Raw genomic sequence first — 27,456 nt, forward strand, 5'->3', positions numbered from 1 at the left:
GGACTTATTATTTATCCATTACCAAAGTTTCTAAGCACTTTACATGCATGAACTAATTTAATCTTCATCAAAATTTCATGACCTATTATTTTACATATAGTAGATCATTTTATTTTGCAGATGAGAAACAGAGAAATTCAGGAGCTCTCTGAGAGCCACAGATTTAGTGGCATCAGAATTCAGACTTAGCCAGTCTGCCTCCAGTGCCATTAGGAAGGCTTTAGTGGCTGCCTCTGTTGGGTAAGTCCCAAGGAGACATTTGGATTGATTTCACTTTATTGTTGACCTACTATAACTCAGTCAGCATGTGAGAGACTTTAGATATTATCTCATTTAATCTTTGCAACAACTCCATTAAATAGTTATTATTCCTATTTTATAGGTGAGTAAACTGAGGCTTGGAGTGATTGCACAACCTGCCCAAAGTCACACTAGGTACATGGTGAAACTCAGTTTATAATCCGGCCTGAATCTAAAGTTGATACTCTATCACTACGCCGGTCTGTGAAAGAGCTACACCTGAATCTCCTGGGGGTGCTTCCCAGGCAAACCCCAAGGTACTGAAGCAGTCTCTCTGGGGTGGGCTCTGGGAATTTGTTCTTCTTAGAATTGCTTCGGGTGACCCTCATCCTCAGCCAAAAGTTTGGCGATAACCACCCTCTCTGAGTCTTTCATTTTCCTGGGAGTCCCACCTCTTCAGTCTCTCCTGGGAGCTGAAGAAAAATTGAAAGAAAAAAAAAGGAAAAGGAAAGAAACAAACAAAAACAGTATTTCCCTTAGGCAACTTCAGTGGGGCTTACCATTCATCTCAGCAGTGTCCCTGCTTCTTTCAAATCTTATCATCATCTGCCCTAAAATATGGGCTGAAATGATTTAATTAAGCAGAGATAATCCTAGGCTTCAGAGATAAAACAGTCAGTCCTCCTGAAGACATCCTTAGAAACATCTAAGCAGTCCAGGGCTGTGTCTGAGATGAGAGGTAGGGATTTAGGGAGTGTAGAGGTAGGGGGGATGGGAGGAAGGGACATAGCCGTAGACTCACAGGCTCTCAAGGTGATTTATGGGGTCCTGGATGATTCACTAAGAACCACTGGATGTGAATGAAGTCACAGAATGAATAAAACCAAGTGACTCTTGGGGGTGGGGTTGTGTGTGTGTGTGTGTGTGTGTGTGTGTGTGTGTGTGTGTGTCCCCACGTGCACGAGCATGCACGAGCGTGCACATGTAGTAGGAAGGTTATGTTTTTGGCAGCCTTGTTTGCACACAGACAAGCAATTGCTTTATGTGACAGATTCAGAACTTCCGACTAGCACACAAATATAAAATTAGGTCCTAGGTTTCATGGCAACCCAACTCAACACAGTAGCAAACAAGAATTGTTTGAGAATCTGAGAAAGAAGCCAACATTGTGTATGTCACAGCTAGCTTGCCTTCCTTTGACCAATTTCTCCTAATTTAGCAGTACTTCCGTTCCTGCCCTAATTTCCCCTGGTTTGTAAACTACGTCACTTAACTGAACTCAGCTCCAGACTTTAGAAAAACATAATTTTGTATTTCAGCAATGGTTTTCTTGGCATTTCTGCCTCTAAAGAATTTTACTTGATTCTGATTTTTCCTTTTCACCCTTGAAAGATCGTAGCTATCAGTTGTGTTTCCCTGTTTCTCCTTTTCTAATGAAGTGTCTAATGCAGTATAATGCAGTGTCTGTTAAATGTGATTAAAGATTTCAGTGTTTGGTAAAAACCAATATTTACCAGGGAAATCCCGCCAACATAAATGTGCAGGCGAGGTAGAAAATATTGGCTCAATCTCCCCCGGACACACACATACAAACAAGAACTGTAAATGTTTTGCATGTCACTTCTGACATTTCTGGCCTCTTTTTTGCCAGTTTCACACATGTGTCCATTTAACACAGATTCTGAACAGTCTTCAAACTGGAATAATCTAGATAATAGACTCCAATAGTCATTTTTAAAGTTGTTTTCTTATTAGCTGAGGTTTGTTGTTGCTTGTTTTGTTTCTGCTCTGGTGGTTCTTCTAGCATTTATCACATACTGTCACGTAATTTGTTTAAGAGGTTGCCTTGAATTATGAGAGTTAATATTATTTGAAATAGTAAACAAGGGAATACTGATCTTTTACAAAGCAGATTATACTACAAAACTTATTTGCAGAAACACCAACAGACATTTTGAGATTAAGTCAGTCTTGTTTGAGTGATTGCTTTAATTTAGCAAACATTTACTGAATTGAATTTATTCACTGATTGAATTTATTGAATGAATGAAATACTGCTACACTTTGAATGAATTTCAAATAGTTGTAGTTTGGATTCGAAATTATTTCTCTGAAACTGAATAGCCCGGGCAGCCAGCAGACAGAAGGCCCCAGCTGGCACCTGGCAGCCACAGCCTCAGGAGGAAGACTGGAGAGGGTGGAGACTGAGTGAGTTTCACGTGGCCAAAGCTCAGGACCAACCCCTCAGTAAAAACCTTAAACTGCAGTTCCTATACCACACTTCCTCTTAGTACAGAGGGCTGGGTCTGAGACGAGGGAGAGGGAATGACTCATCTACAAAAGAGGCCACTGAGATTGCTAACGGCAAACCCTGAACAGTGCCTGGTAAACAGCAAGCACTTAATAAATGCTTACCTTATAAACAAGTAAAATGAAATCCAATAACGTCCTATAACTTATGGGTTCAGTGTGGAATGTTCTGGTCAAGATTTAGGAGCAAGAACAATTTCTATGTCTAGTCGTCATGATAAAATCCCTTTGGTTATTTTCTCTAACTCCAAATGCTCAAGTGCTTATGCATCAAAAACTGAAGGACCGTGGGAAGGATGGATAAGGATAATGTTAGTCAGAGCAACCATTAATTGAGAGTCTGCCTGAACAAAATCTCTCTAATCTTCGAGACAACCTTGTGAGGTAGATTGCGTTATCATTAACGTATAGATGACAGAACAGGTGGGAAAGGAAATGGTGAATGAGGCTGGAAAGGTGGCCTGGGTGTCTGGGCTCAATAGCAGGCCCCAGTCCGGGATACAAAAGAAGCAAAAGACAAGTCGTTGCTGTCCTCTAGGAATGTGTGATCCGAGAGGGGAGCAGGAACGCTCAGGCACAGAAGGCAAACAGCAAGGTCGCGCTGCGAGCTGCGGGCTGGACCATCCGAGGATTGGGAGCAGCAAAGGCATGCTTGTGCTTTGAAAGAGCAGGTGCTTATTAATACATGCTTGTGGAAGTGCACTGAACTTGAATTAAGAACCGAATAACGGTAATCTAGATGGAAAAACATGGAATCCAAAATGAAACGCAAAGCAGCAGGGAGATAAGTCTTACTGAACAGAGATTGTTGAAGAAAAATGGTTAGAGAGTCAGAGCGGGGCCAGATTGTGAAGTGCAGGAGTCTGGACTTGATGTACGTACGAGCAGCAAGGAGCTACTGGAGGTTCTGGTCGAGGGGCGAGGCGTGAGGAAAGAGGGAATTTAGGACAACGCAGCCAACAGGAGTGTGTAAGATGCTTCTCAATGGGAAGCAGCTAGAGTCAGGGGCCCCAGGAAGACCCCACTGTGGGGATCTAAGCTGAAAACAATGCAGGCTGGAACAGGTGGTGACAATAGGATGAAAGAGAGAAGTTCTAAATAAGGTCTGGAAGGAAACAAATATATACCAATTCATGACAGGGCAAAAAATATACCATTCTCTGTGAGAGATGACCAGGGAGAGGAAGGTGTGCAAAACTGTCACCACTGTTTCTAGCCTTGGAGTGGACAGAGCAGAACCACTGACAGATATGAAGGAGTTGGGGGAGGAGGGGGAAACGGTAATTTGGACTCCCTGGAGTTGGGTGTGATTCCCATATGGTTACAAGGACTTGGGGTGGGTCTCTAGTAAGTGGACTGAGCTCAGGCATGGATTGCTGCTGACGATTATGAGCTGGGGACGGTGAGCACACACTGCCTGGCCATGACTCTCCAGGACAAGTGTCTATCTTCTAATTGGTTCCTGGAGAAAGGTCAATAACAAATACAAGATCCCACCCATGGCCTGCACATTATCTCACCAACTTGAGTGATTTCCAGCTCTGCAGGGCACAAGCCCAGTGCAAGAGATTTCTCTCTTCTCAGCAGCTGCAAGGTACAAGGCCGAATCCTCTGTGGAAAGGACCACTAAAGCTGGAAGCGGCCCAAGAGACCAATCATATTTAAACCAACTCCTTGGTTCATAGGTGATAAGACTGAGGCCAGGAGAAAGGAATGGACATCTCCAAGATCATACAGCCATTCCCTCCGTGAAACAGCAGGGACCAGTTTTGAATTTTTACGGAACCTGTAGTTGCCACTTCACTGTGCCTCAACTCTGACTGGCAACATTTAAAGTACCATTCAATTAAACTAGTATTTGTGGACACATAATAGGTGTCAGTCTCCATGCTAGACACAGAGGATACCTACCAGAAGGGTAAAGAGAGCAATCACTGCCATTGAGGCACTCACAGTCCAGAAAAGACCGTTTGAGAATAGGAGTAATTGCTTTTCCTTGGGTAGGAGTGATAGGGAAGGCTTCCTGGAGGAAGTTATGCCTTGGCAGGGTTTTAAAGGATGAATAGGAGTTTTCTCAGCAAGAACTAGGAAAGGAAGGTAAAAGTATTTTATAAGCAAAGGGAACAGAGTGTATCAAAGTAAAGAGATGATACAGTATAGTGCTTGGTGTTACTATTAAGGGTTTAGTAGTTTCATGGCAATTGAGGGTAGAGAAGGAACAGCAGGAGAGGCAGACAGAGCACTGTTAGGAATTTTTGAAGTGTGTGTGTTGGGGGTGGGGGAGTGAAAAACATGAGGAAGACATCCACAAAGTCCCTAAGTGATATTCCTTAGAGTTATAGTTATAATCAGAGATATATAGAGAGTCAGAGAGCAAAAGTCAGTAAACTTTTTTTAAAAGACCAGATAGTAATTATTCTAGGCTTGTGAGCCACGTGGTCTGAGTTGCGAATATTCAACTCTGCCATTTAAGCATGGAAACAGCCACAGATAATACAGAAACAAATGCAAGTGACTGTGTTCCAATGAACCTTTATTTTCAAAAACAAGTGTACGGCCCGAGGGCCATGTTTGCCAATCACTACTACAGAGACATCCTGAGATCCTGACATCACTCTCAATACCTGTGGTAGACGGAACAAAGGCTTCCCAAAGAGGTCTACATCCTAATCCTTGCAACCTGTGAATATATTATGCTACATGGCAAAGGAGGAATAAGGTAGTAGATGGGAATATGGCTGCTAATGAGCTAATCTTAAAATAAAAATATTGTTTTAGATTATCTAGGTGGGCCCTATGTACAAGGGTCCTTAAATGTGGAAGTGGAGGACAGATGAGTCAGTGTCCGAGTGATGGAATGTGAGAAATATTCAACTGACTATTGCTGCCTTTGAATGTGGAAGATGGCCAGGAGCCAAGGAAGGCAGGCAGCCTCTAGAAGCTGGAAAACGCAAGAAAATGGACTTTCCCCTCGAGACTCCAGAAGGGAACACAGCCTTGCCAAAACCTTGATCTGTGTTGTTTTAAGCCACAAAGTTTGTGTAATTTCTTACAAGGGCCATAGATAACTAATACAATGCTCACCTGAGCTAAACCTTCTAAACATTGTGGCGAACTCTCCAGCCTCCAGAGTAAAGAACTCAGGTTTAACATCCATTTAAGCGCCTCATTTAAATGCAAAGGGTAGGTAGGTTAAAGAAATCTGGATTTGGATGTGGGGAAATTAGGCCATGCTTCAGGGAGTGTCTAGAATAAGGAGCTGCTTTTACACTGAACAGGCTTTACAGCTCCCTGATGGAGTAGAGGAGGCACTGAAACAAACTTTCCCGTGACGTGTGTTTCTCAGGGGGCTCCCAGACCTATACACTTGGGGATTTAGAGAACTGTGTGCGTGAGGGTGCAGATGAAAGTCCCAGAGCAGGTCCCGTAGGCAGGCTCAGAGTGGGGAAGTGGGCCGTCAGACATCAGCGCCTGACTTTCTCTTCCACCCGCAGCAGGCTACCCTCTGCCCTCTGCTGTGCCACTGTAACATTTACGTCACAGGGAATACACTTTGCTGCCCTAACATGTGTGTTACGAGGTAAACGAGAACGTGAAGCTGGTGGCATTTGACAAAGGAGGCAGCATTCCAAAGACGAGCTTGGGCAGTCCTGGCAGGCACATGCTGTTAGGGGTCATTTCAGAGACAGCCACCGCCGCTGGGCCCTCACAGAGGTAGGTCGGTTGAGGTCAAGGGCCTCTGCCCAAGAGTCCTCTCAAACTACCTTCCGTGGCCAGAGGCGGAGGCCATGGGTTCCAACCTCCCTTCCACACTGTAAACATCCTGAAAGCAAAGACTTCCTCACGGCAGCTAACGCAGTGCCTTCCACTCCAGAGCCAGGTGTCACTGCCCAGTGGCTAACTGATGATTAGTAAAATCGAGGAGATGCTGAAGGCAGATCTTGCCATAACAATAACAGTTCTCACAATACATTTGGAAAGTACATTTCAATGTACAAAACATCCTTACATACACCGTCTCAAATGATCCTCCTAAGGCTGCTAGGAAGGGAGTATTAGCAAACCCATTTTGCTGAGGAGAATGAGTTTCATAGGCATTAAGTGACTAGATTAACACTCCACAGCTGGCAACTGGAAGCGCTGGGCCTGAACCCAGGTCTTTGGTGTCTTAGATTGGGAGTTCATCTGCATCTTACAACTTCTCCTCCTTTCCTCCCTTCTCTTTGTCCCTCTCTTCTGGAAACACTGAGTATCTACTATGTACCAGACAACACTGTTCAAGGTCCCACAGATATAAAGTTAACTAAGAAGGTTCTGGACCTGAGGAAGATCATAGTTTGGCGGGGGAGCCAGACATGTCAATGTGCAAACTATGATACGACCTAAGACTAAGACATTTACTGAGTACTCCATTCGCTGTGCACTGTACGACTAACGTTCAACATCTTATGATGTAGGTATCATCTTCCCCGCTTTACAGGTAAGGAATTGGAGCTTTAGAGTCATTAAGTATCTCCTAAGTTGCAGCCAGGATCCCCATTGTCTCCTGATTCCTCATCTCATACTCTCAGCCACTCGACGGTGCTATGTCACCATAAGCACTAGCACAGAGCTCTACACCGGGGCAGTGAAAGAGCAGGGGAAAGATGGGTTGACCGTCCAGCAGAATTAGAGAAGCAGAATAAAAGATGGGTTGACTGCCCCTAGAAAGTGGGACATGTGCATATAATGCGGCAGAGAGGAATGAACCAGGTCATTTAAAGATGATCTTTAAAGTTTGACCCCTGATTCTAAAAACTGAACATGAGAAGAGAGTATCCCACAAATCTGATGCCGTTTAAAAATATTTTGCTGAGTAACTATTAGGGGCAAAGCATTGCCCAGGGGATTCCATGAGGAATCAGATTCAGGCTCAACTCTTAAGGAGATAATCCTGTATTTGCACTGAGAGAGTAGAGGTGAAGCCATCTTCTAAGGTCACTGTGGGGTAGAAGAAAAAGTTCTGAACTGGGACCTGGGAGATCTGGACTCCAGTCCCAGTTTTATCACCAGTTCACCCAGCAAGCCCCTCAGCCTCTCAGTTCCATTTCTGCAGCTTTGAAATCCAGTGTTGGAACAAATAATGTCTAGGGCCTCTTTTAGCTCTGGTATTTTATTATTCTGTTTCATTAAGGAAGTAGAGGAAAAGAGCTTACGTGTCACAGCGGACTGGAAAGGGAGAGAGTAGTTCACCTCATCAGAAGCCATCCCACAGGAGGTGCCTTTGGCACCCCAATCCTGCAGGTGCCCAGCAGCCGCGTGGTGCGAGCTGCCAGAGTCCCCGCTTGTTTTCCACTCTCAAACTTGCAAGGGATCCCCTAAAATAATGAAACCACAGACAGGTACCCCAAGAGATCAGTGTTTTTCAGATGCCTTGCACATCCACAGCACTAAGTGGCTGCTTGGAGCTATTATACCATTATTATTGTTGTTGTTAGAGAATTACGGTAATTAACACTATTTACTGGGAGCATTCTATGCACAACGTGCCATGAGGGGTGCTTTGCTGACAATTACCTCCTCCTCTTGCCAAATGTAAGCAGTGTTACTGTCTCTACTCTAGAGATGAATCTGTGGCTGGAGAAGTTTAAATAACCTGCCTGAAGCCACACAGCCACCAGTCTGGGGCAGAGCCTGTACTTGCACCCAGGACCTAACCTTAATCCTAACCCTAACCGTAATCCTAACTTCATCCTCCTGCTCAATTCTGCTACAATCTGCGATGCTTCCAATCTGAGTATCCTTCCTTCACTTTAACCTGCCGTGAGCAACTGAAAAGGAGGTAAAATGGCCAATACGAATCATACCATAATCTTACCTTACAGTTTGCAAAGTGCTCTCTCATAAATCCATCATCTGATTCTCATGTCAGCCAGAGAGCGAGATGGAGCATTATTTCTATTTTATAGAAGAAGAAACTGAGTATCAAGGGAAGTGAGTAACCTGGAGGTTTCTTAAACCCTCTTGCCATGCTAATCATGTACTCATCTAAATTTCTGACCACTCTGGGACATTAATTTTCAGAACATTGTGTCATGTGTCTTAAAATGTATCCGGTTATTTATATTTGCATTGCAGCATGGCTAACATAGGGCCTTCCCAAAGAGATATTACCAAATGGCAACTGGTGTTTCCTTAAATCTTCTTCCAGGACTCAGTGTAAGTGATTCCCAAATAACTAAGAATAGCTCAGTGAATGCTAAAGTTCCAAACCCTCACAATAATACAATTTTTTTCTTTCAAAATGCCAGTACATTTATTGAACCCCATCCTCTTTACTGAGTTGACAGTGCTTATGTAAACTTCACAGAACATTTTGAAGCTTCTTTTCTGAGTGTAAGGCTGTATGTAGTGCTATGAAGTAGATCATGAAGAACTTTCTTATACATTTTCTCCAAACTATGTCTAAATGCAATTTTAACATAGCTTTGTATACATCAGAAACATAGCCATCAAGTCTTCCCAACTATATACCCAAAGAAAGCACATAGAAAAGAAATTTAAATAATCTTTTGTTTCTCTGTCTCACATAATCAGACTCTCTTACCACCAGAGAAGGTGGTACTATTTGCAAGGTTGTGTGGTGGTTAAATCAATCAGAGCAATTGCCACATGAAACAACAGGGATGAATCTCATAAACTTAAATGTCGAGCAAAAGAAATCGAATATTAAAAAGCACATAAAAATATGATTCAATTTATATAAAGTTCAAAAGAGGCAAAAATGGGGCTTCCCTGGTGGCGCAGTGGTTGGGAGTCCGCCTGCCGATGCGGGGGACGCGGGTTCGTGCCCCGGTCCGGGAGGATCCCGCGTGCCGCGGAGCGGCTGGGCCCGTGAGCCATGGCCGCTGAGCCTGCGCATCCGGAGCCCGTGCTCCGCAACGGGAGAGGCCGCAATGGTGAGAGGCCTGCGTACCGCAAAAAATAAAAATAAAATAAAAGAGGCAAAAATGAATCTATGATGTTAGAGGTCAAGAGAGGGGTTACCTTGAGGGGGATTGTGACTGGGAGGGGACTTGAGGGGGGGCTTCCATGGGGCTGGCAATGATGTATTTCTTGTTTCAGGTTCTGACTACGTGGTTGTGTTCGTTTTATAAAAATTCACTGACTTCTACACTTGTGATTTGTGTACTTTTCTCTCTGCACGTTATATTTCAATAAAACGTTTCTGGGAAAAAATCAATTAACTCTAGCTTCTTGGGCCTTGACATCTGTAACTAGCATCTTGTCGCTTCTGTCACTTCTGTTTCGCTTTGGAGCTTCTCAGTGGGAAGTGTTCCACCTTTAATTCTGAAACACCTCTACTAAGCTCAACCTTGTTATCTGCCTAATTTTGTAATTTTTTCATGACTACTGGAGGGCAGAGCCAACGTGGTTTGAAGAAGAAAAGCTTCTGCCATTTACAGTTGTGAGTCCTTAAGCAATTGCTTGTTCAATGTGACTTTGAGGACCTCTACCTCTGTAACTGGGGTCATAATGGCTGCTTCGTAAGGTTATGATGACTCGTCATGAGGATTACATGAAACAATGTGTGCAAACGCCATCAGAAATCCTAGCGTAAAGGTACTCTTGGAAATCTGACTTTTGCCCTTAACTCCTCTCCACATTGCCCATTCTGCTTGGATCTTCATCTAACATGAATCCCATCAACACTAGTATATAAAACAACAATATTCCCCACTACCTGGGAATTCCTGGGTAACCCCCATTGTCCGTATTTTCTCTTCTGCTGCCATAGTTGAAGAGCATCAATACTAGGTTAATTACATCTACCACAAATGCCCGAGTTTAACCTCAGCAGGGCTCTTAGTGCAGTTTTATCATCTCGCTACTGATCCCTCACAGGTGTATATGAAAACTTTCCCACTGCTCACAAATCCCCATCTCCATGTCTATCCTCTCGCTTTTACCAAAGATCCAACTTCCTACTTCACTGGTAAGATAAAGGTCAACTTGAATTCTACCAACTTCACCCCTTTCAGGCCTCAGGAGGCTTCTTTGTCTCCACTTTTACCTATCCATTTTAGTGTCTCTCCTCATTTTGTTTCGTTTTTTTCTCCTCCACTCTAGTTTCTTTTCTTTTTTTTAAAGACCTTGATAATTTCAGTTATACCCTCACTCACTTACACCTTTAACAACTTATTCTCCAGGACCTTCACTGTTTCTCCCTATACACTCATTTATGTTTTTCCTGTCCTACAACCTAAAAGCTTTTCTTTAGGCCCTGCTTCAACATTATCACATCATTCTTCTTTTATTGCCACCTTCCAGAGAAATAATTTTAAATTCTAGTTCCACCTCTTCACCAGCCCATCAACCTTCAATGTTTGCAGTCTTGTGCCTGTTCCCCCCGTTCAATGGCAACTGCTTTCTCTCTCTCTCTCTTTCTCTCAAAACCCAAGGGCCTCCTGAATGGGAAATTTAGTGGGCACTTCCTATTTATTTTATTTAATTTTTTAGTGGGCACTTCTTAGCATCCATTGACATCTGTCACACTTGACTTAGTGACTCCAATCTCTCTTTTGGCAATTTCATTTACTTCCATGTCTTTAAGTGGTATTTTCATTTTGATAGCTCCCAAATCATTGTCCCTGATCTGTTACTGAAATGCCACATCTATGTTTCCGGCTGACTAATGCATCTTACCACATCATTATTCTACTTCTACAAATTCAAACTCATCATAAAATAGATCATTTGATGGAATAAACATCGTTCAAGGCATCTGATTTCCCCAACTGGCTATTCCACTAACTTGCAGAGTTAGTCATTTACTCTCACTGGATTTTCTTCTACACGAAACAAAGGGATTGGGCATAATCATAATGACTTTAATAGCTTTAATAGCTGTGAAATTCTATAATGCTATGTTTAAAAAGATAAAGCCATTATCTTCTTCCCACCTGCAATCTGCCCTTTTCCCTGACTTCCATATTTTTATTAATGGTACCCACATTCCCATAGTTATCTAAACTTAAAATCTCTGCTTTATCTTCCATGCCTCCTTTTTTTCTCAGTTTCTACAACGTACGAATTGGCAGGCTCAGTGGATTCTACCTCAAAAATGTCAATTGCATCCAGTCCCATCTTTCCCTTTCTCTCATTATAAATTATAGTCAAGCCCTCATTTAACCAACCAGGGCTTTTGCAGTCACTTTCTCACTGGTCTCCATGTTTTATACCGTCAAAAGATTGATTTTCTTCATACATAACTCATTACATCAAGTGCCAGCTCAAAAATCTTTAATGACCCCCATGACCGTTCTAATACATCCAAATACCTTTATTTGGTGTTCAGGGTTCTTTCTAACCCAGGTCTAACATCACGTACTCTTCTCCTTTACTTAAATCTCAGCTGCAAACACAGGGATGGATTTGTTCCCAAGTAAGTCCTGTTATTTTCACCACGCTCTCCTCGTTTGTGCTGTTTTCTCTGCATGGATGATGTTCTCTGTAATCCTTTATTGAAATCCTTGCCATCAATCAAGTCCCAAGTCAGATGGAACTTCTACTTGACATCTTCCTTGAATCCCACGGCTGGAAGCCATATGTCCCTGCTCAGAACACCAGTGCCGTCACGCTCTTCTGCAGTGACACTTTATCATGTTCTTAGCTGATTTAAGGTGATTTATATATACTCATTTTTCATTATCTGAAGGACAGAGGCCATGTCCCCTTTGTACCCAGATCAGTACTTCTACCGTAGGCTTATAATAGAAAGGGGATAAAAGAATGAATTAAGTACTTAATATTGTACCCTGTGTATGACAAAAAAATAAAAGTCACAGGAAACATGCCCTTAAGGAGTTGTCGGGGAGACAAATCACTACCCATGGAGACAGTTAGAAAACAATGTAAGATATTCTAACATATCAACACCAAATTGAATTGCCTCTGCTTTAGATTCAGATTTTGTTCCAACTCAGCTCCAAGTAACTGGACGGTATCAAACATAAATTGCCCTGGGTTACTTTTCTTATGGGTAAACTGCAGAGTTGTCCAACTTAGCCAAAAAACAAACAAAATGAAGACAAACAAAGACAGCCAGTTAAATTTCAATTTCAGATAGATAATATATTTTTTTAGTTCTTATACTATAATCTGTCCTTATACTAAAAAATTATTTGTTATTTATCTGAAATTCAAATTTACTGGGCATCCTGCATTTTATTTGGCAGTCCTCAATAAGGGAACTGTTGTTAATCATCTCTGAGGCTGACTACTCCAACATTCTACATTCAACAGCATTTTCAGAGAAAGGAAAGATAAAACTGTGCTGTTCCCTCGGCTTGTAATTCCTTTCCCTTAGATCTCTGCACTCAGCTTTTAGCTCGGTTATAGATGCCATAAAACCCTTTTGATTCTCCTATCCAAAACAGCACCTTCTTATCCTTCCAGCCCCCTTCTCTGGTCACCCCTTATCCCATTAGCTTGTTTTCTTTTCATTATCTGAAATTATCTCCTCCGTTCCTTTGGGCACACGCTTATTGCCTGTCTCTCTCTGTCACTAGAATGTAATCTTCAGAGAGAAGGGTCTTTACTATCCTGTTCACTGCTGTGTCTCCAGCACCTAGAACAACAATGGCAGATACACGAAACACTTAAAAAACCAAAACAATACAATAAGTGCTAAAAAATGAATTTTTTGGCCAAAGAGGACTAATGGGGTCCAAAGGAAGAAAGCTGAGTATGGGTTAATGTGGTTAGGAAAGGTTTCTTGGAGGGAGTGGGACTTTAGCAATGCCATAGAGCACTGGTTTGGGGGGAGAGTGTCTATCACCTGAATAAGCTTAGGAACATTTGCAAGCTATACAAGTCCCTGCCCTGCCCCACCTCCTCACTGGGCCTATCAGAATTTAGGGTGGTTGATAAGCACTATGCTTAATGTCAAAAGGCTCCCCTGATGATTCTGATATAACCCCTCTACCCCATTTGAGAACATCTTCCACAAAGGATGGGTAGGATTTGGTTAAGCAGAAAGCCTTAAGAACAGAACCATGTGAACTGAGCACAAAGAGAAGAAAAAGAGCATAAACTCTCAGGTGGTATGAAAGTACTGCTCAGACTGGAATTGAGTTAAGGAATTTGTGCTTCAGCTTGTAGGCAAAGGAGAACAAAGGAAGGATTTTCAGAAGGAAAAAAAATTGTAAATTGCTACCTATACTTTACACCAGGATCAGGAGACTCTGAGGAACCAAAAACAGCCTACTGCCTATTTTTGTAAATAAAGTTTAACTGGAGCGCAGCCATGTCCATTTGTTTACACACTGCCTAGGACTGCTTTTGCTGAAAGTTCAGCACAATGCCTGTCATACTCAACCCTTGTCAAGCTCTCCATGTCCTTTAAGATTCTGCCGTTGCAGAAATGGCCTTGCAGCCAGGACTCCACTAATTAATTTTATGTGATGATTACATTTATGCATTCATTAATTCCTAGATACTTGAAAGGATTTGGGATATAGAGGTTCTAGGTTAAAGTGCTGGGTTCTGTATTTACACGACTTGTGAGTCCTAAACCTTGCTCATCATCTACCATGATTATCATACTCTGTCGATATGTGGTTCTGATAACATATATCAGTGGTATTGTAGGGTTTTCTAATCTGGCACCCAATAGAAAGATACAGTTATAAATAACCACATAGCAAGTTCAAGTCTCTTCTCAGAAACTGATATCTGACAGAGGATTGGTATGAAGCTTGGTTCCCAGCAATAGCACCAGACACATGAGCAGGCAGGGTGTCATGGCTAAGTTTTCCAGTAACTCCAAAAATATCTACTCTCACCTCTTTCCCCATAGAGTTACACAAACACTAACTTCCATCCTTATCACACTTATAGTCCTCTCCCAACTCTAAGTCTTACTTCTGGGAATAACCTAATGTTTTAAGCAAATGGATGTTGCATAAGGAAACAAGGGCTTTGGCTTATATTCTACTTTTGATACTGCCACCACTTTTTTGCGTGTGTGAGCTCTGGACATCAATTTTCTCATTTGTCAAATCTCATTTGTCGTCAATAGGAATACCTGCCCTTGAAGGACTTTGCAGGAATCCAATGACACCAGGTGTGGGAAAGTGCTTTTCGATCTCTAAAATGCAAGGGATTGTTATTCTAATTCCGGCCACCACCCAGGCCACTCCCTGTTTCCACCCACCATTGTCCATCTAGATTTGCTCAGCAAATTTAAGCTACTTTTAAAGTCATCTGCTGACAATAAATCAAATAAATCAAGAGCTCCCAAATCCAGATTTTTAGATTCTCCCAGGCTACACAACACCATAGCCCACGTAATAGGTGACAGTAAGGTGACCATCAGGGAAACTTACCAAACTATCAATCTGTAATTCTTTATGTTTTTCTTGCTCATTTGACAAATGTGGAAACCAATGGGGAAGAGTCCCAGGAATGTCACCCAGCTTGGGAGTGATGCTAAGAGCATCTGGTTTGTGGATGAACTGTGCATTTCCATCATCTCCTGCCTCCAAACCCAATGGGTCCCTTCTGCTTCAGGACCTTCTCAAGTCCTCCAGAAATCAGTATAGGGACAGTGAACTGCAATCTGGAAGCAGTTTAGCTTTCCCCGTTTTCACCCAGGGAAGCTGTGTCCTAATCCCTCCCTGCTTCTGGGCTTACTGTAACTGAATAGTCCAAACCTCTGGGGTTTGGGAGGCTAATGACCACCTCCCAGACAAAGTTAATCAGTTGGATGAGCAGTTAGCTCCAAGCTTTAGCAGGAGATTTCTCTCGAGTTATAAACGCCCAGTGAACTTGCTACTTGTATTTCTCCCATCACAGTCATTCCCTAGGAGAAGTTCAGCAGGGATCCCTGTAATAAAAAGGTCTTTGTAACTCACATGGGTGTAAAACACCGAACCAGTCATTTGGGAAAGGAACTCATTTATGCCCATGGGGAGGAAAGGCTAGAGGATACATTCATGACCTAGTTTTAGGTAGCATTTAAAATGAACTTTAACATTTTCATTTCATTGTTATTATTCTATCATGAGGTCACAATTATATTTTTGCAAAGAATTCTTTCTCTAATATATTCCGTGTTTTTGAAATATATTGGCAGGCAATCTGGTGTAGTTAAAAAAAAAAAGAGTACTGTCCAGTGGCAAAAAGATCAGAGATCTAGCCCCAGCTTTATCACTTACTAGTATTGGGGATCTTGGTGTGTCACTAAACTTCTCGGGGCCTCAGCTACCTCCTCTGTGACATACGAGTCCTTTTTACTTCAGGATCAACTGAAGCAAGAATGACAGCCACAAGAAGCATGAAAGTGACTTGAGGATCATAATCTCTGATTCAGTTTCCCATAGCCCAAAACTTTACAGGACTGGGAACACAGCAGGCCCTCAGGAAATACTTGCTGCTCAAATGAAGAAGCTCCGAAATGGGTCCTCAAAATAATGGAAAAAAGTATGCTTAAATTATTAAAAATTACCAGTTGACAAAAATCTGCTTATCTGATATTGGTAGTCTGGTGTATGTGGCAGCTATGTGAGGCCCAGAAGATATCTGTAGCTTGTACTGTGGCCCATTCATGAACAAATGGTTTTCTTCTGAGTGTTTCAGTGTACTACACCCGATGCACGCGCACGCGTGCGCACACACACACACACACACACACACATACACACGCACACATACACACGCATACACATCCATGCTATCTTTTACTAGGGAGAAAATGGAGACTACTTGAGGTATTAATAGCTTGATCTTCAAAGCCCACCCATTTAAACAATATCTATCAATAATGTCATGTTTGGGTGAGAAACCCCAATAAAAAGAAGACCAGAGAATAGGCTGTTTATGAACAATACATTTGGATACTAGAAATGGGGCTGTACGTGACAAGTTGTGATTGTCCAATCCATCCAGGGTAGAGAGGTTGCCCTGGCATAGAGTCATCTTCCTAATGGAACTCAGACCCTCTGGAAATCAAAAGCATAGAGAAGGGTAAAGGCCTTGAGTGCAGGATCTGTGTCTTAAGTCACAGCTACTTACACGCATGCAGGCATCTAACACATATCTGATGAATGTATTAATAAGTGAGGGACAGGGGAATGGAAAGAGCTCTGGACTGGGAGTCAGATGTGGATTCCAGCCCACATTCTATCATCAGCTATGTGAGCAGAAGCAAGTCATTCCAAATCTCTGTCCCTCACACATGAAATGAGAAGACTGGATAAATCAGCAGCTCACAATCAATAAAGTGCAGTGAATTGGCTGATCTCTCCTCGGTGGGCAAGGAGAAGTGAGTCCAGCCAGAAGTGATGTTCCAGGTTGCAGCCAGGAATGTGGTCTGAGTGCTGACTAAGTGCCCAGAACTAAAGAGATAATATTCCCTTCCATGATCAGTATCTCAGGAAGTCTTGTGAAGAGGGGAACCAAAATCACCAGAAAATGAATTTATTCAAGGAAGCTGTTAGCTTTGGCCAGTCACTCTGCTTGTTGTAGAATGAGCCTGTCACTCTGAGAAATGAAATAGGACCCTTGAAAGTTTTCTCACATGGCTAAAGATAAAAGCAAGAACAGTAGAGAGAAGACATCACTCTGGATGCCTGTGTTTGTGCAATAGAGCAAATGTCCTCAATATGCATTTGATTGCATTTTAATATTCATATCATTAGGAGTTTATATTATAGCTTGTTACTTTTCCTTGTAATATTCTCATTCTGCAATCAACTTTATTATTATTAAAAAGTACTATAGGAACTTTTGGCTACCATGAACACAATGCTTTCCACTTTACTAAATGTTTTCATATCCATGAAAAAGGCTACAGTGGTGCCCTCAGAGGAACCATTCAGGGGTAGAAAGCGGAGATGATATCTCAGTTCCATTGTGTGGAACTTCTCCCTCAGTTTGTCAAGAAATGTTTGTAAAGTGGAAATTTAAAAGATGTCAAGTGCAACATTCACCTGACTGGACACATACAGGTTTACCTGGAGTATTCGAAGACCATGTTGTTAGTGGAAAGAACACAAGTTGTGAAAGCTTGGGTTCAAATCTGGACCCTGCCCCCTAAGAGTTGTATGACTTTGGACAGATGACTGAATTTTTGTTATGGGCAGCATATCTTTAATTTAATGCAACAATCTTCTCCAGAGTTTCTGTGTGAGGATGTAAAAGACTGTGAAACACCTAGCACGTAGTAGGCATTCCATAAATGTTAACTCCCCTCTTTTCTCCAGAAAGCTCTGCCCTTCTGTGGTCTACCTGTCCTCCATCACTGAACCAACTAAGTGAAACCTATTAGTTAGTCAGGCAAACTTCCCCTTCTCTTAATTCCACTTACCAAAATATGTCCTCTTTTCCCCCAAATATATTCCTCCTCCTACTTTCAAAAATGTAATGAAGAGCCCCACCTAGTCTGATATGACTATAGTAACTTAGGGGTAATCTTAAGTTTGAAAACAGAAGTCAGTGTGAGAACAAAAGTATACTAGTATATTGTTCCGTTGATGGACTTAAGATATTAAATTAATATAGTGTCATAGGATTTACCATTCTTTTTTTGTATACACTCTGTTATTATATATCTGAGGAATTTATGATAAGGAGCACACTTTGGAATTCACACCTAAATTCACTAACAAATGAGTAAAATAGTTTTTGGCAGACTTTTACATATAAAAGAGTAGGACAACCCTGTTATTACCATGTGAAATATAAGGTAGACAACCATAATGGACTAATAATCTGGATCATTTAACCCTACTACTTAAAAGATTCTGCAGTAAATACTACAATGAAGTGGCTTTTGGCATGAGAAAGTTAAGGTTAGAACATTTTGATGTGGATCTTTTAAATGAAGCAATACCATCATTTTATTTGTCCTGTTTTGTGGAAGACTTTGAGAATTGCTTTTTAAAATTTCTTTCTTTGTTTTGTCTTTCTGGTAGAAATGTAGTATTGAGAGATGTCCGTGAGCTAATGAAATTCAAAAAAGCTTAAAACGATACTTTCATTATTTGGCACAAGATACTCAGGAAAGTCCTGAAAATAGGAAAGGTCCAAAATGAAACCTAGGAATACAAACATCTATTCATGAAATGGGAAACAGTAAGGACATTAGGCAATAATGGATTTTCCATCCTTATGGATCTTACACAAGATCTCTTCAGAGGAAGAGAATGAAATAACTCTAGGAACACTGAGAAATTCAGTCATGTTTCCCAAGACACTGAATCAGAATCCGTGTGAGTCTACCTAATACGTAGTGAATGATGATATGGTTCATGGATGTCTCACAAGAAAAGAGACAAGAGAAGAAGAAAGAATCAAACGCCCATACATGGCAACTCAAAAACAGAACTGAAGGACCTCTACAAAATCATCCAACCTTGCAATGACTAAACTTCATTCTAGACTAACAGCATGAAATACAACACTCTTCAGGAAGACAAATGTTTCTACCTGCCTCTTGAATCATTGAATGTCAGGGTATGAAAGTGTCATCTCACAGGTAGGAGCCTAACTTCTGATCAAAGAAGTTATAAGGAATTATCATGCACATCATGCATATTCCAAGGAATCCTGTGCAAAACTTGCTAAGATATTCACAGGAATAAGAGCTGCTTTGAATTACTGAGGGCCTATTGAGAGCAGCAAAATATTCACCTATGCAACAAATATGTGCCAGCCATTTTTCTAAGTCCATGACAAGGTACCGAAGTGACAAAAATTCCTGCCCTCACGGAGCTTATATCCCATTATTTAACATCTACACAATCCTAACAACGGCCATAGAAGGTTATTATTGCAGATGAGGGAACTGAGATTTTTAAAAATTGAGTAACTTGCTTAAGGTCACAGAGCTTGTAACCAATTGGCCAGAATTCAAATCCAGTTCTGTGCAGCTCCAAAGCCTGAGTTTTCCACCTGCTTTGCTACGCTATATCTTATGAGAAACAGAAAAAAAGATTCTGAGGGTCAGCACATCTACAGCAACTCAGGTGCATATTTTCCACTAAAGAATACTCATTTCTTGTTTGTGGTAAACAGGCTACAACTTACCAAGGAAGCAGCAACTCAGTACTATGTGCCGACCAACAGGCAGGCTCTCATTCATCCAAAATTTATGAACCAGGTATGTGTCAAACCTTAGACCAGTTCCTGGGGATATAAGACATAGCCTTTGCTTTCAGGGAGTCTAGTGGGAAAGAAAAGCATATAAATGGATCATCATAACATAGCAAGATGAGGCCGAGATAAAGACAAGGATGTCTCCAGGATGCTCGGGAGAGAGCAGAAAACAGGTCAACACAGCTTGAGGGGAAGGACTTTTGAGCCCTGGGTTGAGTCTTAAGCAGATGGAGTTAGCTTGGTGCAGAAAAGGGAGGTGGAGTGAGAAAGCTCTAAAGTGCTTTGAGTAGAGACAGAGAATGACACATGCAGGGAAGTGAAAGAGAGAATGGTGCTCAAGAAACTGCAAGTATTTTGACGTGTGGGGTAGAGTGAGAGGGCTGCTTCTGAAAATGGGCTGTACTGTATTTGAGCAATGTGTGTGTGTCTGGGGGGAGGTGTTGCAGACAGGAAAGAAACTGGGGAACATAAGTAGAAATACAATAATAAGTTATGAAATCTATTTAATGGGTCTTGGCCAGTATTTATTTAAACAACAAAAGACTAGACTAGAATAGAAAACATCAGGTATAACACATGTAGTAAGATATTGTTTTATAAAACACACGCATATGTGGGGACTGAGTCTTGATGTAAAATATATGTCTTACTGCGAGTCATGGTCCAAAAAGTTCTAAACCACTGGTCCAGTCTACCTTTTCCAAGGGGCAGACTGTCCCCTTTGGACCTATTCAACGGGGCTCCCTTGCAGGACCTACTATCTATCTATTCCTGTCAGGAGACAAAGAGAGGTCACTTGGAACAAATCTGTCCCAGTTTCTTAAATACTTTCCATACTCCAAAGTCCATGATCTAATTCTAAATCTCAAGTGCTCAAACAGATAAACTCCAATGACCAGGGCTATTTCTGAAAATCAATTAATATTTCCTTTGAAGAAGTGAGAAAAAATACACACACAAAATGAAGCTTCAAATGACTCCAAGAAAGTTTGGGGCCAGCAAAAAGTTCTCTGACCCAGCTATGTTTTCCACCAAATGAATCACCTAGGTACAAAGCCAACACCTTTGAGTCATGAAGCACATGTGTTGTATCTTTGGATTCTTTTCCTTTACACAGGGACTTTCCCTAAAAAAACTTTTTTGGATTTTATTCCTCACTTTCTCTTCTAATTCAATTTCTTGCCAGTTTCTCTGCTCTTTGATTTTTCCATTACGATGTCTAATCTTGTTTCTCTCCTCTTTTGTCTCATCATTCTGAAGTAATAAAAAAGTTCACATGCAAAGAAAATCCATATAAAATACAGTTTTTAAAAAAAAGAACTTAAGATGTTACTGTTTCTTTCTTTTAAATGTATTACTCATTTGTTTGTAAAGCACAAGAGTTAAAGAGATCCCACAATATCAAGTGCTGGGGAAATTGATAACATGAGAAATTCTTTTCACCTGCAAGGAAGTGAGGGTGGAAGAAGAGGAAACCTTTTTGTGGGGCTGGCATTTGAACAGCTCTTAAGAAGATGGGAGGAATTGGAAATGCACAGACGGTATTAGGGAGAGATCAAAAGTGCGAGAGAAAGATGGGAAGCTTGGGATCTGAATTTAAACTGTAATTAAAATAAAGTTTTATAATTTAACCCTCAAAAAAAAGAGTTAAAGAGAAAGTTAACCGAAGTAGTTTAATAAATACTTCTTCATTAAATTATCTGGTTAATTTAGGCTAGTAAGATATTAGAGATTGATAATTCAAGTCAAAAATTCACTTCGGGCCTAAATTAATTAGATTGCTGGCCAATATCAGTAGAATTAATCAGAACTTGTGTTTTGTGGGTCAGCACACACATTTGTTTATGAATCAACAATCAGAAGTCAGTGTTGGAAATGACTGACTACCTCTCAAGCCCTGACGATTTATCCTTCTCTAAGAATACATCTCTCTTCTTTGAGCTATAAAAACACCAATTGTTTTTGGGAGGCGATTTTGTACAACTATAGATTTCTTGAACTTGAAAACAACCTTAGAGATTATCTGGTCCAGAGTTTCTCAACCAGTTTTTTTTTTTTTTTCTACCGGTTTTATAAGGTTAAAAACATAAAAGATCACATACCTTGCCCTTATGTAGATTCAGATGGCCCTTTTGTTGGGATTCTATGCTTTTTATAGCCGTATTGGCTAAGAAGAGTTTGTGAAGCTTTATTTTCTGTGGTTTCTGAAGATATTTTTCTTCTCTTTTTTAAATGAAAAATGAAAAATTGAATATGCTTTATTAAATATGTATAAAACTTGGGAATCACTAATGTAGTCTAATTCTCCATTTTACAGACCAGGAGAATGAATCCCAAAGATGATAAATGATTTTTCCCCATGCTCCATCCTCCATGGACCTGGTACAAGATATGCATAGCAGATGCCTAATAAGTAGCCATTTCTTTCTTTTTTTTTTTTTTTTGCGGTACGCGGGCCTCTCACTGCTGTGGCCTCTCCCGTTGCGGAGCACAGGCTCCGGACGCGCAGGCTCAGCGGCCATGGCTCACGGGCCCAGCCGCTCCGCGGCATGTGGGATCCTCCCAGACCGGGGCACGAACCCGTATCTCCTGCATCGGCAGGCAGACTCTCAACCACTGCGCCACCAGGGAAGCCCTAAGTAGCCATTTTCTGCATATCTTCTACTTAACATGATTTTCAAGGATAACATTTGCCAGAGAGGGTGATTTTCCAGGGGACTTCAGAATGTGTCCTTAATTTCTGTCCCATTTTAGTCATTCTGCCAAGAGTCCGGCAGCAAATAGCTGCTGCACATGAGGGGACATTTGTCCAAACAAGTGGTGTAAAAACAAAGCTGCTTTGTTTAGAGTGCCTCGGTGCTCCTCCCTAACCTCAAGGACCTCAAGAAAGGTCATTTTGTGAAGTTCTGCTGTGTACATGAGTAAACTTGAATCATCATATGTCACAATTGGAACCACTCAGCCAAATGCCACGGACCAGATTACCAAGGCATCCCCAAATAGGTTATTATGGCAGGTCTGGGCTACTGGGTCACCAGGATACTCCAGCTGGGTTTGTTTTTCATCTTACCCCCAGGGAGCTCTGGTCCATTGCAAACACCTAAAGCCATTGGAAAAATATCTTGAATTCATTCAAATTTACTTAGAAAGAACAGAAAGACAACAGAAATATTTATGTTACTTTTCAAATTATGTAGAATTAGTGTGTCTGAGGGAGTCTCAGGCACAGATCACATCCAAAAAGGTAGAAGGAAGGGGGGCATGAGCTGATTACCTGAGTAATTTGGACACTTAAAACAATAAGGAGAGAAGAGAATATTTGATATGGGTCAGGTATTTGAAATATGTATGTTCACCAATTAAATCAAAATTATGGAATACTTATTCAACTTTCCAGCTCATTCCATTTAATAACCATAGCTACCATTCAATGAGCATCTACTAGTTGGCAGGTATGTATTTGATGCTTTATGCGGATTGTTCTGCCATCCTTGCAAAGTCAGTTTTGTAAACTTTATCTTTCAAACTGCTAAGTAGTAAAGCTTTGATTTGTTTCCGTGGTTTTCTGTCTCCAAATGATGACTTGGCCTTCAAAAGCTCTAAATTCTCAATTCTCATTTTCCCTTTTAGTAACTATGTAACCTTGGGTTAGTTACTTAACCCCTCTCCATTTCATTTTCCTTATTTTCAAAATAGGGTTAATGATAGTCTCTAAGAATTTGTTAACATGAAAAGGGCACATAAAGCCCTTAGCTGGCACAGAGTAAGCGTCTGACCTGTTGTTGGCTTTTATCTTTATTGTAATGATAGCATATTATTAGTATATCCGCAAATAACCTGGAGAGTAAAGATGCCCAGATGCTGAGACTAAAATTTTCAAATTGACCTCAATTATCTGGGAATTTTTTGTAAAGGACAATTCTCAATTCATAATTACGTGGTGGGAAAAGATCAGGTCATTGCCAGTCCTTAGAGCCCACAGAGCTCAGCTTATGCTGTGTCACATGCATCAACACATTTGACTTCAGGGAAAATTATATTAACGTAGGTCACCAGGCTTGCAAAAACCAACAACCATAAACCCGTCTCTTTAATAGGCTGGCTGCTATGAAAAGAGGGAAATTTGAATAAAAGCCATCAATTCTATAATCACCCCCAATGAATTAATCCCTCAGTTTGAGAGCATGGGAGAGTAGAAACTGGTCTCAACATAGTTGAAAACAAAATTCATGTGTTTTCTGAATAAAATTTATAGAATGGTGGCAGTGTATGATAACATGAATATGCGCAGCAGTTTGATCTGGCAAGGCTGCTCACTGATTTGCTGTTATAATGTACTTGTTAAAAGAGCCTAGATCCTGGAGTCAGGCTTTCTGGAATCAACTCATGGCTTCTTCACTTGATAGCTTCCTGATATTAAAAAAATTACTTAATCTCTTTAAAGCTCATTTTTCTTATCTGTAATACAGATATTATAACAATACATACCTCACTGTGTTGTTTTAAAGATTAAGGGACACAGTGCATAGTAAAAAAGCACTTTGCCCCGATCCTGATATAGAGTAAGTACTCAGTAAATCTTAGCTCTTACTATTTGTTGTCAATCAAAAGCTTTCTGTGTCAAGTAAAGATTGTGTACCTCTTCTGCACTCACGAGAGCTTGGCAATGGGGAGAGCTAATGGTGATTTCTCAGGTAAAGGAGGTGCCCTTGTTGCTGATGGAAACCTGGCAAGCTGTGAGGTACAGTGGGACAGAGCATCCAGCTTGGACTCCTTTTAAGTATAAGAGTCAAAATCAGCCAATGCATGTCTATCATCATCCTGGTGGGCTGTGGTAGTTAATTCTATATATCATTCTCTCATGGAGGCCATGGTTCCTCCCTCTGATCAGGGCAAGAGGGGTACTGGGGTAGGGGAAGGGATCCTTGTGGCCAAGTCTCCAAAGCAGCTTCATGAACATTTATTAAGGGTTAGGATGCTAGTAGGGGATTCTAGTATATTTTATTACTCCTGGCATTGGAAATTACCCCTGCTTCTAAATTAAGCATCAATTAAGTCAGGCCACTGAAGTATGACTGCTGAGTGCTGTAAAGACCCACTTGGATTTTGTGTTACATTCATTTTAAAAAATATATTTATTTATTTATTTTATTTTTTAGCTGCATCAGGTCTCAGTTGCGGCATGCAGGATCTTTCGTTGTGGCGCGTGGGCTCTTCGCTTCGTTACGGTGCGTGGGCTTCTCTCTAGTTCTGGCACACGGGCTCCAGAGTGTGTTGGCTCTGTAGTTGCGGCACGCGGGCTCTCTAGTTGTGGCTTGCAGGCTTAATTGCCCCACGGCATGTGGGATCTTAGTTCCCCGACCAGGGATCCAACTGGAGTCCCCTGCATTGCCTGACGGATTCTCAACCACTGGACCACCAGGGAAGTCCCAGATTCACTTTGTATTGATGATTTCAAATCTCAAATGAACTCCCAATACTGCCTGGAAGTCCCAATGAGTACTTACTTTCTGTGACACCATGTCCTACCTTTTCCCTTCTCAAACCTCCCATCTGCCTTCCACTCCACAATTTAATCAGATGAGAAAGAACTCTCTAAGTTTTGATTCAGTATGTGTAAGAACCTATCTCAAAAGATTGTTATGAGGATTAAATGAGTTAATAAATGAATATTAGTTAGAACATTACCTGGCACATGATAAACTCAATAAATATTAGCTATAAGGATGGTGATTATTTCCTGTGCCTAAAGCCATCTCCTCCTCTTTCACCTGAAGAGGTGTCCCTGTTCCGGTCGAAAGGCAAGCCCTCAAGCTACTTTCTGGATCCAACTGCCCTTTACCTGCTCTAGGATTGTTCCCTTGATTATTTCCTTTCTCTTTCCATCAGTAACCTCTCCTTGTCTCTGAATTTTTTTCAGCAACATACAAATATGCTTTACCATCCTCAAGTGTTCAACCCACTGCGAATCTGGCTTCTAACCTTATAAGTCTCATAAATCTACTCTTGTCAAGATCATCAGTGATTTCTGTGTTGCCAGAACCAGTGGTCACTTTTCTATTCTCAGCCAGCTTCAACACAGCTGATGGCTGTCTCCTTCTCAAAATACTCTCCTCACTCAGGCTCTGTGATACCATGTTCTCCATGGTTTCCTCTTACCTCTCGGATCATTCTTTCTGAGTCTTCTTCCTGATCCCCTCCTTCTCTACTCAGAATCTCAATGCCATCATTCTCCCTGGATTTGTATACTCCCTCTACACTCTCATTCAAGCCCATGGATTTATTCATAATTTATATGCTGAAGACTCCAAATATGGATCTCTAGCCTAACCTTTCCTATGCTGACCTGACATCTACTCAAGGATGCATCACAACTAACTCAAAATTAGCAGCTAAAACCAAACTCTTGACTTCTTTCCCACCCCACCTTCCACAATTTCCTCCTCTAATATTATCCATTTTAGTCAGTGGCAACGATACCATACAGTGGCTCGAGCCAGAAGCCTGAATTTCATTCCTGATGCTTTTCTTTCTCTTAGTGTTTCTACTTTTACCTCTCCCCATTTAATCCATTAGCAAGTCTTGTCTATCCCATCTCCAAAATATATGGCAAATCTGTCCATTTCTTTCTATCCCTGCCTCTCTACCATCCAGGACTAAGCAAACATCACCTCTTTACCTAGACTGCTTCAATATTCCTCTCACTTCCTCTTTTCTTTCCAATCCAACTTACTATCTACATTGATGCCTGAGTGAGTTTTAAGAAGTTATATAACATTTTCCCTTCTACTTCGTGGTGCCTTCCCAGTTCGCTTTAATATAGTCTTAACTCCTTACTATCCCTTACAAGTCCCCACAAGATTAAACCCCTGCCCATCTCCAACCCCATTTTCTACCTGTTTCCTCCAGGTCACTCTGCTCCAGACGCACTGGCCTTCTTTCTTAAATACACCAAGCTCAAGACCTTTGAACATTCCATTTCCCTGCCTGGAATGGTCCCCTTTTTTCTTCTTAGCTTTCTGGCTTCAGGTGAAATGTCACCTGCTTGGAGAGACATTTTCTCTTCTAAACAACCTCCCCTTCCTTCCCATTATTTTCTACCTCTGTGCCCTCTTAATATACTTCAAAGCACTTATCAGAATTTGTTTACTTTTCAGTTCATAGTCTGTATCTCCCTCCTGGTCCAAAAGGAGTAAGGTCCATTTCTATTTTATTCACCACTCCCTAATAAAATGCCTGATACTTAGTGGAATCTACAAAATACTTGCTCAAAAAATGAGTGAATAAATAAGCAGTCATCAAAGTCTTAATTTGAGCAGTTGAAACGCTAGAAGAATTGAAGCAGAGTTTTGGCCAAACTCACTTAAAAAGCTGGACCACGACAAATTATTCTTCCAGAAAGTAGTGCCAAGTCCTGTTGATGATGGAGCATCTTGTGACTGTGATTGGATTTTTCCTCCCTCCAGTTTATGCAGATTATATGCCTCCTCCGTGAACTCCTTAACCCTGACTATTTAATTCCTAACCAAGAGCCAACTTTAATTCCCTGTCCTTGATGAAACCCCTCCCCGTATTGCTAGCCCACAAGGTCCTCGTGATCCTCAGAAAACTTAATAGCACTCTCTTAATAATTATATTCCACTTTGTGCATTTTTTAATGAGCCAGGCACTGGCTTAGGAAATGAGGATCAAATATAAAGTTCTCTGAACTAACACTTATTCAGCATCATTTGAACCAGGTTATGTTAAGCATTTTACAACATCAAC

General features: G+C 41.2%; 1 protein-coding gene across 3 annotated transcripts in view; it reads right to left on the reverse strand.

Annotated features, from left to right (window-relative positions):
- PDE4B (phosphodiesterase 4B) overlaps positions 1-27,456 on the reverse strand; it is a 489,372-nt gene that overhangs the window by 57,525 nt on the left and 404,391 nt on the right. The window contains exon 1 of one of the 3 annotated variants that reach the window (XM_028489297.2): positions 8,408-8,521. The exons of 1 other annotated variant lie outside the window; for it this stretch is intronic. Coding sequence is in view for 1 of the 2 variants with exons in the window: in XM_028489295.2 (XP_028345096.1) it covers positions 7,746-7,797 (52 nt within the window). In the remaining variant the exon portion in view is untranslated. Of the gene's footprint in view, positions 1-7,745; positions 7,815-8,407; positions 8,522-27,456 lie in introns of those variants that run through there. One more of the 3 variants, XM_028489295.2, reaches the window with a different exon arrangement.

The sequence above is a fragment of the Physeter macrocephalus genome, chromosome 4, assembly GCF_002837175.3.
Source record: "Physeter macrocephalus isolate SW-GA chromosome 4, ASM283717v5, whole genome shotgun sequence".
NCBI classification, from domain to species: Eukaryota; Metazoa; Chordata; class Mammalia; order Artiodactyla; family Physeteridae; genus Physeter; species Physeter macrocephalus.